Source organism: Stegodyphus dumicola, chromosome 9, assembly GCF_044657685.1.
Source record: "Stegodyphus dumicola isolate Sdum_Otavi_A_Nest chromosome 9, ASM4465768v1".
Lineage (NCBI taxonomy): Eukaryota > Metazoa > Arthropoda > Arachnida > Araneae > Eresidae > Stegodyphus > Stegodyphus dumicola.
Window position 1 is genome coordinate 55629038 of NC_140776.1, and position 14151 is coordinate 55643188.

The 14151-nt window shown below is 34.0% G+C and overlaps 1 protein-coding gene across 1 annotated transcript in view; it reads left to right on the forward strand.

Annotated features, from left to right (window-relative positions):
* Positions 1-7203: 7203 nt before the first annotated feature.
* Positions 7204-14151, forward strand: part of LOC146995348 (pyrroline-5-carboxylate reductase 2-like) — a 52846-nt gene continuing 45898 nt past the window's right edge. Inside the window, exon 1 of the mRNA XM_085823457.1 lies at positions 7204-7416. Within this exon, the coding sequence (XP_085679583.1) occupies positions 7227-7416 (190 nt within the window). The 5' untranslated portion in view covers positions 7204-7226. The remainder of the gene's footprint in view (positions 7417-14151) is intronic.

Below are 14151 nucleotides of genomic sequence, written 5' to 3' on the forward strand. Positions count from 1 at the left end.
GGGCGTAGGTTTTCACCGCGAGAATCTACTATACAGATTTATTCAGCTAACTTTCAGATATCAGTCATCCGAATCATTAAGTCCTTCATCCAAGCGTCATGCTGAATAGGAACTTCACTTGGGCTCCGCATTATCAGACTATGACTTAGAAAAGCTTTAACGGCGTTATTATATTATGAAAATAAAACTACACTGGTTTCCAAGCATTCAGAACAAAAATAGCGATGTATAACCACAAAAATAGCGATAGCTCGTTTAAAAATAAGCCAACCCGTATAAAATTTGAATATGTTATCAAATAAGAATTGCTGAATGAAACTGAAGTGTGCAAATTAGTGGCCCTGCAATCGAAATACGTTATCTGCGAGGATCATATATAAAGTGCATTTTCAGAGAAAGCCTGCAAATTTAGCTGTGATACTGAGATGAGAAATCTGGGATAGCCAGTTTATAACAATGGCTACTAGGCATCATTTGCCTGAAGAGCTGCGATGGAGAGCTATTGGGAGACCAGATGTCAGACAAAGTCAGAGAGAAATGGCCAGAGTACTAAGTGTGAGTCCTGTGGTTTATAGACTTTGGCATCGATTTCTAACCACACATTGGGCATTCAGGAGGTTTAGCCAAAGATGGCCAACAGCTACGACAAGAGCTGATGACCGATATTTAAATGTTATGCGCACTAAGGAATAGAATCTCAAATCCTACTCAACTTAGATCCTTCTTTTCTAAGGGAAAAGGTTGCTTTAGTGCAAGGCTGGTGACAGTGTCAACCGTGCTTAGAAGGCTTCATGAAGAAGGTCTGTATGCTAGGCGACAAGCCATTTGTGTATCGTTCACATTACGTCATAGAAGGGAATGTTTGAGTTGGGCACGTCCATATGTCCGATGGACATCTCATCAATGGGCGGATATTCTCTTTATGGATAGTGCAGCTTTCAAAGCGATAGTAGATATTATTTAATTTGAGGAGAAGCTGGAACTTGTTATCATCCATTAAACATCCGTGAAAGAGATGCATACGCAGGAGGCACTGTCTGTGTTTGGTGTGATATCTCTTTGGGTGGACACACAGACCTTTATATCTTTTCACGTGGAACCATGAATGGTCAGGCCTATAGAGATGACATCCTTGATGCTTATGTGCGCCCTTATGCATGGGCAATAGGTGATTATTTCCTGCCACAGAATGACAACGTTAAACCGCACATCGTGGGTGATTATCTTCAGCAGCAAACAATTCAGCGCATGAAGTGGCCAACTTGATTACCGTACATGAATCCTATGGAGCATGTTTGGGGTGCTTTAGAAAAACGTATAGCTGTTCTCTATCCTCCTCTTCAGACCCTTGCCATGCTTGCAACTACTTTGCAAGAACAACGGCTCTCGCGTCTTACGGAATTGATAAACTGCATAATTGACAGCATCGCACATCGCTCTATGTGTTATATTGCTTCTACTGGAGATCATACTCCATTTGAAGGTTATAAGGTATTTCTCCCGCCTTCCTAGCGTGCCTTCGTGGTGTAGTGGTCTGCACGCTGAACCGATATTTCAGAGGTCCGTGGTTCGATTCCCGGCAAAGACGTTGCATATTTTTCATCTCTTCTGCTTCCAAAAAATACCTAATGTCTCTACAGTGGCGCCCTAACTAAAAGGGGTGTTGGATGATGATTCTCCTCACCCAGGATTTGGCGATTGGGTCCCCTAGAAAACCCCAGTCGTACTTTAAAAAAGAGGGGAGTATATAAGGTATTTCTCCCACCTTCTTGGCGTGCCTTCGTGGTGTAGTGGTTCTTCGCACTGGGCCAGTATTCCAGAGGTTCGTGGTTCGATTCCCGGCGAAGGCGATTGCTCATTTTTCATCTCTCCGGCTTTTCCAATTAACTTAATGTCTCTACAGTGGCGCCCGAACTAAAAGGGTGTTGGATGATGATTCTCCTCACCCAGGATTTGGCGACTAATTCCCCTAAAATCCTAGTCGCCCTTTAAAAAGGGAAGTATATAAGGTATTCCTCCCGCTTTCCTAGCGTGCCTTCGTAATGTAGTGGTTCTGCACACTGGGCCGGTATTACAGAGGTCCGCGGTTCGGTTCCTGGCGAACGCAATTGCTCATTTTTCATCTTGCCTGCTTCCAAAAAATACCTAATGTCTCTACAAGGTAATTTTCATATACCAAACTGACACATCCAATTTTTTCATTTTATACATATGCTAATTTCTAGAACATCATAATTTTCTATTAGTTTCTTTTCATTTTATTTTATACCTTATTATATGTTGTATACTGTGTGTCAGTTTTATTAAATTCTGCTTGTAACTTTTTGAGTAACCGTTTTTGTGATTTTTCCTTAATTAAAGATTAACCTGTGTATTTTTAGTTAACCGCTTAACGACCGCGCCCAAGATATCTCGGAAATGGATGCCGTTTCGATTTTCCTTTTAACGAGTTAACTCGGACGCTGAAAATTTTACGGATATTTCAGCGCCCGAGCAATCACTTGTAATCACATCAATGCCATCACTTGTAATATCGTGGGGCAATCGACACTGCAATGCACATGTTTTCTTAGCTGTGGGAGGGGTCCAAGCGGCTTTCGTCATTGGTTCCTCCATCACCCTGAGCTGCAGTCGGCGACCTGGTTATATTCTAAATGAACTGTAAATTCAGTTTGTTTTGTTGGTCTGATGCAGATTATCACGCTGTTGCAGACTGTGATGTGCTGCTATGTGTTACACCATGTTTCAGACTTTAGCATACTGCCAATGACATCTGTCCATCGTAAAATATATTTACTTTATTTTTACTTTAGCTCTATTACCTATATTACCTAGATTACAGTTTTGTATTACTTTTGGCTAGATAGTTTTTTTTTTTTTTTTTTGGGCTTCTCCATTGAAGCACGAGCTAACTCGGGTAATGTCATGTACCATAATAAATATCTTGTTTTTTCCCCTCGAAAAAACTTCGTTTTTTTTTCGCTTTACAAAGCTACATCTAGTGAACTGATAATAAAAATGTTATAAAAAATTCAGGCATTTCCGGCATAATTTTTAATGTAACTTCGGAACCGATTAATTATAATGGTAAGGGTATAGTGCCCACGTCCTCCGTTAAAAAGAAAAAAGGATCCAGATTTATTTCCGCAAATTTCTACCATTATCAGCAACGAAAAATGGCAACTTTTCCTCTCCAGCGTGCTCTTCAATAATTTTATTCAATTTAATAATAGCATCTTTAAACAAGTGCAGGGAATCCCAATGGGTGGTAATTTTTCAAGCTCTGTCTGTGAATTATTCCTTTTTACAAAAGAATTGACCTTTGTCCGTTCACTCAGTACAGAAGAACATAAATTTTACCAACACATCTATAGATATATTGATGATGTCATTGCATTTAATAACTACAACAAAATAGAAGTTGCTAATATCTACCCTACATGCTTAAAACTAAATAAAACAAATACAGAGCAGCATAATGTAGTCTACCTTGATTTACATATTATTGATTACAATTTTATAAAAGTTTACGACAAAAGAAGAGAATTTAATTTTTCCACACTAAAATTAACTAACTGGAATTCAAATATTTCCAAAAGAGTCATCCTTAACACAATTTATTCACAGCTACTCAGAATAAAAAGAATCTGCAATACTGCAAAACACCTACAAGAAATACTGTACTTCGTAACTATATTGAAAAGTAACCTAATTCCTCATAAAATAATTAAAAATACCTTAAAAAAAAGCTGGCATTAGCCTTACCTATTTTTAGATTTTTTGAGTTAGATAATGATATTTTATGCTTAAAGCCCAAGGGAAGGTATAAAGTGGATGGCTGATTCAGAGAATCTAATGTAAAAAATGTACAGATAATTCTTGTTACTACATTTTCTTTCCTCCAAAAAATTTTGGCACAATACTTTTAATACTATTGTTTAAATAGTTTTAAACTTCTTTGATGGCCAATTTTACTACTTTTATTAACAAATCGGGCCTTTTCGTTTTTCCTAGTAGCTTGATCGCCCGCTAGCTTGAAGAATTACGACTTTTTATTAAGAAAATTACTGTTTTTTCCTTTTACTCTTACATTAGGGGCCAAATTTAGTAGTTTTAGCTGAATTAGCCATTTTCACTTTCAGTAACAATTTTTTCTGTCTTGACTGACGCCATTTTGAAATCTTTACACGTTTTTCCGAGCTTTCCGACCCCCTTCGAAAATTAGAGACGAGTTACAGCTAACGGACAGTCTTTTCGTATTGGCTGAAGCCCAAAAGACATCGCTCCCCTCTACTTACGCCACAAGACGAGTGGGATGACGCTGAAGTACACAGAAGGAAATAACAACCCCTTTTCAACTTAGTTTTAAGAGGGAGAGCCTTGCATCGAAACAGGTCAGTTTTTCTGTTTCTTTTACAACAACTTTTTTCTTGGTCTTAGCAAGACCCACTGTGTTCGTTTTCATTTAAATTTTCATTTAAATTTAATTACAGATTTCTAAATTTTATAAAATTATAAATCTTTAAGCTTGCAGGCCCAACCCGCATGTTATTGTATATTTAGGACTAATAGCAGACCGCTATTTATTTTTATTTTTATTTTTATTTTTGTCTTGATTTTAGATGTAATCGGAATAGATTTTACATATTTTAACACCTTAATGTGTCATTTTGGGCGGACGCGTCGGGAAAATTGGAACAGAGAATTGAGACTAATTAATTTTCCAAGACACTTTGTCTAATTAAAAAATTTTGTAGCGAAAGAGTTTCAATTGTCTGTTTCGGCGAAACGCGTAATGGAGTTAGCTTGATTTGACGTTCAATCAGATATTTCCCTTGAAAAGCCAGATTGGAAGTCGAATTCAGCTAATTTACCATTTTCCGCTTTCTATTTTTATCTGATTTAGTTTGTTTTATGTTTTAACTTGTTCCTTGGTTTGATTTTCATATGTTTTAATTTTTCAAGTGTCACATCCATAGGTATTTTACTGTATTTTTTGCCATTACTAGTTTCGAACGCTAACTATTTTACTGTGTTTATTTTCTTTTCTCGTGTAGCATAATTTCTAACCCTTCAATGACATTGTTTTTTAAAATGTGTTGAACTTTTTGGAGCCACAGCTCCTGGTAACTTTTAGGCGAGCTTACTACAATTTCTAATTTACTTATTTTGCAGCATATTGCGCAAAATGTTTTCTAGACCAAAGTGGTCATATAGTATTGTACTAACTACCTTGCTTGTTATATATATATATATTTATATATATGGTCATCAAGCGGTTAATGGCTGAAATCATGCCAAGATATCAGCTCTGATAGCATATATTTTACAAGTGCAATGCCCTACATAGGCTCTCTAAAATTGAAAAAATCCCTGATATTCTTAATAAAACTAACAATAAGTTCTTCCACAAAACTAATTACTATAACTAATTTACCAATCAGAATTACTAAATATTGGAAGCGGATACCTGCCTCAGAACACCACATGCATGGAAAATACCTGAACCTCCGATTTCATTAAAAACTGCTTACTCACCACATGTGTTGTCTCTCTTAATTGCAAAACATTCTGTGAGTAACTTGTTAAGATTTTTATATTTTAGATTCGCTTTATTGTGCTCTGTCCCCGGATTTTTCATTTCAGCTTTTAAATAACGAAAGCAGTTTCAAGTTCACATGCAGGGCGTTTATGCTGAGGAGTATATATTTCAAATTCAAATTCAGTATTGTAATTGTTAGTCTTGTACATACTATCGTTTGCATCCATAGATGCAGTAATAATACAGTATTATTATTAACATTAGTATTATCAGTATTACTGTTATTATTAATACTATAAATAATACAGTATTACTATTAGTCTACTAGGCATATAGTATATATGTTTGCATCTGTAATAAAATCTTATAATGGAGCTTTGCAGTGAAGTATCACTTGCAAGCCTTTATATCTTTTTTCTTGTTTTAAAACTGTTAAAAATTCACTTTTTAATAGTTTAATATTTTTCTTTTTATAACGTTATGAGGTATTTTCTCTCTCCTTCCAACATGCTTTCGTGTTGTAACGGTAGCACATTCGGCGCGTATTCGAGAGGTCCAGGTTCGAGTACCGGCGAGGGTATTGCTCATTTTTCTCATCTTCTGGCTTCAAAATAACTAATGACTCTACAGTGGTCCCGAATTAAAAGGTGGTGGACAATAATTCGTTACCACCTAGGGTTTGGCGATTGGGTCCCCTAATTCCCAGTCGCTTTTTAAAAGGGGAGTACATAAGGTATTTTCTCTCTCTTTCCAGCATGTCTTCATGCTGTAACGGCAACACACTCGGCGCGGGTTCTCTAGTCCCGGTGAGGGCATTGTTCATTTTTCACCCCTCCAGCATTAAAAAAAAAAAAAAAAAAAAAAAAAAAAAAGGGGGGGAGGGGAGGAAAGAAAACTAATGACTCTACAACATCTAATATTCAAAAAAGAAATGCCAAAACGAATGGAGCCTTTTAAACTGAAATTCGTTTTAAGTTAAATTTAAATATTATACCTTATTAAAATTAATTTTAGAGTTGGCAACAGCAGTTATTATTTTTATTCAAAAAGTAAAGCCTGATAATTGTATAACCTTCCATACTTGTTTTTATTTCCGCATAGTTTTAAACATTTTTTAACGGCGAATTCTTTTCCGAGGGGGTTAGATTAAAATTTTATGTTTTTAGGTTGCAAATCCTCCTTCTTACTTCTGCGTAACTGATCGAAATACGCTTATTTAAGAATGGAAGATGCTTTACGGAATTAGTTGCAATCCTCTCATTTATGAATAGGGAAATATCTATATCATACTGTTAAATTGCGTTAATTAATTACATGAATTTTTAAAAATTAATTAAATTAAAAATTAATGCAATTAAAGACATTATTTCTCAAACAAATCATCATACTCGACGGGGAAGCTTTCTGGAAATTCCTGAAACAAAATGCCATGTAAATAATCACGCACGATAAGAAATGCGAATCAGAACTTCCTAGAATTCTCACCCCGTATCGAGCCATATTAATCCTTACGATCATGCCCTTACAACGATGATTCAGAACAAAGTCTGATCCATTGGAGATAAGCAATTAACAAAATGCATTGGCCTGCGCACCAATCAAAGTTAACACCCGCATACTATCACTCAAATAGACACCATTTGTTTTCGAAGTCTTTTTATCACGTGTCAAACGTTTGTGACGCATGCATGTCATTTCTTCGCGCGCGCAACCTGCGTCCCTCATCTCGACTCGGAACTGGAGTGTGGACAGCTGTGTTGCTTCGAAAAGTCTAGGAAATATCGAAGTTTGTAGACATCATACAAAAATGAGAGTTGGATTCATCGGTGCTGGAAAAATGGCCCAGGCCCTGGCAAGGGGCCTGATTTCTGGAGGTAAGTTTATTCTAATATGCCTTCAGTTGAACTCATAAAGATGGCAAGGAGTCAATGTAAATTTGAAAATTTCTAGTTTCGAATTTGGCATTTTATGCGTATGACAATTTATGGAAATTGGTGAATAATGTATAATTGTCGCTCAATATACACTTTTGGTCCTTCTCTGCGTGTGTATATCATCAGTTATCTGAATATAAGATTATTTTCTTCTTAAAATACACTTCCGAAAATTGTACCAAAATTAATAAGCACAGTCTAACGTATAGAAAAAATGTTGAGATAATTTGTCACTTATTCTTTAACTCTTAAATTAAAAGAAATTTTACTTACTTAAATTTATCTCAAAGTAAGCCATTTATTTTCTGTAGTTATTCTGTAGTATTTCTTTTAACGTATCAAGCTCATATATTTAAAGATGCAAAATTGCTTGTTATCTTGTAAAGAACATTAAAAAATGCATGGTGTTTTATTGAAATTTTATTGTAATCAATCTGAGGAAGTACTATTTCCATATAAAACTAACACATATTGTTCAAAATAGATTCTACATGGCATGAAGCTGTTCATGAGTTATTAGATCATATAACAATAAATTAAAAGAAACGTGTTTTGAGCACAAGAAGTGAAATAAGAATTTGAAGACTGGTGGCTATTTCTGCTCATGGTAGGAGAAACAGGGCATTGGCAGGAATTTATTATCTTTCAATACCTTTTCCGAGAATTTTAAAGTAATTAAACAAGAAAAAATTTGAGAATATCACTCCCCCTTTTTTCTTACATCATACAATATGAAATGAGTTTTTAGCAGTGGGTTTGGAAAAATGGAAATCTGTAGTAAATTTCCTGCTTTCGTTTCAAAGCATTATTATTTGAATAAAAATTAAACGTTTATACAAGTGGAATCATATTTGAAACTAAAATTTTTAAGAGAGTTTCTTTATGCGATTTTAATGATTCCAAGACAGATATGCATCTCCTTGCACTGTGGTATATCTCGTTTTAACACTTTATCTAATTATGCCAAATTTATAACGTGTGGTAATTTGAAACAGTTTCGCTGAGAAATCGTGCTATTTTATAAAGAAATTTTTCTCTTACAACAAGGTCTATAATAACAATTGAAGAATTTTAATTCTTAGTAATCCATCAATCTGAGTTGAAATTTGGGAGAAAAAGTTTTGGTAATGATGTAGTATGTGATCTATCGCTTTTAGTTAGTTAGTTATTTCTTAGATTGCGCCATTGAAACGCTATTTTTACATGTGAAAATAAATAAAAATAATTAAAAATTGTTGTTGTTGTTAATGCTCACTTGTCTGACCTACAGTCAGCCCAAGCCCACGAAATTCCTCGTCGCAAGGAGCGCAAGTTTGCTCCTGCCTTTGGGCAACAGCCTTGAGCACCTTGCAGGCGACAGTGCGATTTGCCTAAGTTCCGCCTCCAATTTTGATGGAGAGCACCCTGGGGATAACGGTCCGAGGGTCTCCCACCCCTCTTTCCCTAACAAACCTGTCGAGAGGACTTTCGACTCGATATACTAGAGTGTCCCCCATGCCGCAAAGATACTATACATATACAAACATCCATGCCTTCTCCGAGATACGAACTCGTGCTCTTCGGCAAGGCAGTCAGCGACGCTAACCACTATACTGGTTAGGCGGCTAATTAAAAATACATAAATGAAAATGATTCCATTAATGAATTTAATAATTTATTAAATTGTAGTACCTTTAAATTTCAACAACTTTATAAAATAAAAAAAATCAATGTATTCAAAATTTAAAACAATAAATATTCGAACGTGCGATAAAATAACTAGAAAACGATATGGTTTAATCAACAATCAATTTTAGTGGTACCATCTAAAAGCTACATAATTAATTGAAAGCGGTTGATCGCATATTACATCATTACTGAATTTTTTATATTTAAAAATAGGCAAAATTCACCAATAATCTGGCTTCTAATTTAAACGAAACGACTCAGTCATTTTAAGAAATATCTAACGTTTGATCAAGCGGAAGTTACTTTGCACATGCTTTGTAACTAAGTGGTCTTAAATGTAGCCATTGTATATCGCGCATTAAGATGAGAAGAAAAAAGCTAGTGGAAAATTCGGAAAACCGTGAAAAATAGAAAATAGCATGTATTAAAGCACAGTACCTTGGATGAAAGCTTTATCAGTTGTGTTTATAGTTATGAATAAAGATAGTGAGATTTATTATTATTATTACTATTATTATTATTATGGTTTGTATGAAGAAATTCTTTTATAAGATCACAGCACAAATTCTTTTTAAAAGCAGAAGTTAAAGTGACAATCTCCCTGCCGTTCTAGCTTCTTAAATATGTGAGGATTATCTATTTTATGTGAAAGAGAAAATATGCTTTCTACTCTACATAGTTTTATACGTCTACTCTTTTTCGCGAAAATGATTTCCCGAGCTCACTTTCAATAGCAGAGTAAAATAACACTTGCTGTTTAACACTAAACTGGAGTATTCGAATAATTGATGTTCACGTAATTTGCATTTTATATAATGTAAAAATGAGATCTCAGAATTTTGATTCTTCAGATAAAGAAGGATAAGAAAATAAGAAGTCTGGAGTATTCGAATAATTGATGTTCACGTATTTTGCATTTTATATAATGTAAAAATGAGATCTCAGAATTTTGATTCTTCAGATAAAGAAGGATAAGAAAATAAGAAGTTTTATTTTAACTGAAAATGATGAAATTAAATTAAAGCTACTGATTAATGGGAAATTTTGACTGCTAGGCATTACAATACTTAAAGATAACTGATTCGAACTTGAAGCCAATTTGTTTGGAGCAAGAAATCTTCATAAAATTATTTGTTACCAGACTGCTGCAGAAGTTTGAGTTTTAAGACAAAATTTTAGAACTAGATTTACTGAAATTATGATTATTTATTTCTTCGCACACCAGTGAATTTTGTAATATGGCTTGTCAGCAGTTCCAGAGTTGTCATTTTGATACACGTAGAAGCGGATGTTTTTAAATGTAGAATCCAGAATATTTAATTAAATTTTTGTTTGTAAATTTCCTTAGATTTGATTTGTTGATCTACATTCTTGCACACTAACCACATGCATTGAACTCATAAAATCAGGATGACAACAGTAAAAGTCCAAAATATATATTTTTCTGCATCTCGCTGTCTTTTGAAGAAAATTCTTGTTTAGAGCCTCCAGCACCAATTTGGTTTTAGCATAATTTCTTGTCTCCTTAACGTTATCATTTACTAAGTCTTCGGTGACTAAAGGTTTGAAAAACTGTACTGGTTCTGAAAAGTTTGAGAAGATCTGTGGCCCGGTGACTTACACACCCTTGTTGCCTCGCAGTCAACAGAGTTTGCAAGCTACTCAGCTTATTGCAAACACATAAAGACTTGCTATCGCCGTAGTAGCACCTTGCAAAGGGCCGCAAAATATGAATGTCCCATAATAATGCGTAAACTGCTATAACAAATTTATTTAGCATTATTTTTTTTTCCGCCACATTTTGAATCCCAAGTCGTTAAAGAAGAATAAAATGTCATAATGTACTATCACAATATAAGTGCTAAATTGCTATCTATGTTTTTCTTTCGTATTCTTTTGCAATCAAGGGCATCAACCTACTTGAAAACGGTTTCCAATCGATATCGCTGTCATTATAGTTGTGATTACCTTAATTCACTTTATCGCTATTAACCACTTGTAACTAGATTAGAGTTGAGTTGACGACCTCCAGTTATGCCATCGCAGGTTAAAATTTCGCTCAAATAAAAGATAAAACAGAAGCCTATTTTTGCATGTTAATCCTTATATTGACAAGGCAAAATGTTATGCCAGTGATAACATGAGCTTTCAGAAACCATTTGCAGCTTCCGCAGTAACAGCTGTTCTCACACCTGATAGAAAGGAAAACTGACTAAAGAGCTGATAGTAAACCTACGAACTGCATAATATATTAGATACATGAAACTTGAATAAATTTAATTCACTACAAATTCAGGCCAAATAAAACCCACCTGTCTGCTTTTTAAATAGATAAAGCTGACGATATTAATCTATTTTTTATGAGTTTTAAAACTAAGCTACTTAGCATGCATAGCATTATTACTTTTGTTTTTCATGGTTTACCTAAACATGCAACTTGAATTATGAGTTTCATTCATATATATTTAATAATGTATATATATAATTAATATATAAATATACATACATATATATAGATGTATAAAAGAATAAATGCAAAGTAAAAAAAAAAGTTCAAAACCTAATCCAATTTCGTATTGAAAGCAGCAACAAGTGATATATCTATATCTATATATATACCAAAAGTTTATATATATATATATATATTATATAATAGATATATGAGTTAAATTTATAAAGTATTTTAGTAGATATAAGGAGCCAGGTAATTATATTGGAATATTATTGGTAACCTTGAAGAGGTACTGATTCTCCATAGCTTGCACCACTGTTACCATCAGATTTGAGTTTGGTTTGGTTTAGTTTATTTTTACAAAGCGCACTAGAGCTATCTGCCTAAGGAATGGAATGCCATCGTGGAGGACATTTTAAGGCAAACTGGCGTGCATACACTTTACACAGGGAAAACCACGAAAACGCCCATGCAAGCCAACCCGTTCGCATGGATTCGAATCCAAGTCGGAACTACCAGTGTTCATCGATTATACCGCTCGGCCTATGGTGCTAACTGCATTTAATTCAGATGTTTAGAATTTCATAAGAAGGAATTTATAGTTTAAAGCCAGAAGTTTAAAAGCCAGAAGTTTAAAGCCAGAAGTTTTAAAGCCAAGATTTATTGACTACTAAGAATAAACGTACGATTTTGATTACCCCCAAATCAGTGTAATCAGTAATTGTAATACGGCACATGAATAAAAGCTAACTATTCCGAGTACTGGTAGAGCACTTTATGTATAAGTTTTCAGGCAAGTGAAAAGTCAGATTTAATATGCATAGGAAATAATAAGTAGTATCATATTTATTATTTTCCAAAATAAAAAAAGAGTTCAAGAGAGGCTCTATTCTTTATTTCTCCATGAATGAATAAATATCAAATAGCGCGCTGAAAATTACAAGAATTGTATGAGACATTTACTTATACTTAAATATCAATTAGCAAAGGTTAAGCCTTGCGCTGAATGCATTTGGCACTGAAAGAAATTATGAAAACTGTTAATAGTCAACTTTTTTCGAAAATATATGACAATATCAACCTATTTTTGTTAAGAAGTGAATCACTCTTGTCAAGAAAGGATTCTTAATGAATTTTTGATGAAACATTAAAAAAATAAAATGGTGCCTGATGTCTAGACAAAACAGCAGGCAAACTTTCATTGTGGTGTCTGGGGAGTTGAAAGACACTGGTACCATTGCGAATGTCTTCACAAGATATCAGTGCCACTAGTACCAGCATATAATAAAAATTCGTTGAAACATACATAGCTTTCATCTATTCATTTATATTCGGGTACATATGAAAGAGGTAATATGTTATTTCTTATGGCTTTATCTTTATTCGGAAAACAATCCATTTACATCAAGCCACTCGCCAAAAATAAAACATTAAATTCAAAATTACCTCGCCAAAATATTAAAAACTCTTAAAAATTACAGCACTAAATATGAAATTGTATATCTAATTTTATGTCTTTCTCTTAAAGATTATTGGACATTTAAAAGCATAGGGCATGAATTTAAAGCAGTTTTCACTTTTATTTATACAAAGTGAAAAAAAAAAAAAAAAAAAAAAAAAAGTACTTTTTCAAAGTTTTCAGGAAAATTTATAAATGAAATAATTCATAGGTTCTGTAAAATTCGAAAATACTGACTTCATATTTGATTGAAAGTTCATTAAACAATATAACAAAATAATGGTATTCAAAACATTAATTCATAGCAACCCAATGGAAATATAATTTTGGAAACTTTTGCTATTAAATTTTATTAAAATAGTTATTAGTGGTTCCCTTTGCTTTCCAGGTCTGTGAAACAGAAAACAGTACTGTAACGCTTTGAACTATGAATCTATTCCTTCTATTGTAGTCAAAATTAAGAAACTGTTTATATTATTTGAATATGGTAAAGCACATTAGGGCTATTGCCCTTATGAGTACTCCTGGCTGCTGTATCGTGTGTTGGACTTGGGTTCGAATCCCGAACAAGGCATGAATGTTTGTAAGTGGATAGTGTCTGTGTGGCATGGGAGCACTCAAAATACATTGTGAGCTGAAAATTCTTCGAGTGCTATTGCTCAAAGCCTAACAATAGACGCTTGCGTTCTTTACCACTATAAAATTCGCGAGCTTATTCTAATTAGGTCAGACAAGTGAGATAGCCACAACAGGGGAGAGATGGGGGAGGGTTTTCAAATATATGAGCACAAAAAACTGTAATTAAATACATCAGTAGGGTTCTGAAGAGCAAAGTCTTTTAGTAAGTTTATTATTTAGTATAATTTACTTTTTTATATGTATTACTTAAAAAGTATTCAACATTGTTTGAACCGTAAATATTCTCGTCGTATGCAGACGGAACTGTTTGTTCCTCAATTTCTTCTGCGTTTCTTCATTTAACATTCTATTTATAGTTCTTCAGAGATATGTATGAACAGAACAGGCTACATATTTAAATGACTTCGGAATAACTATATTTGTTTACACACTTTAAGTGATAAGTAATCACACTGTG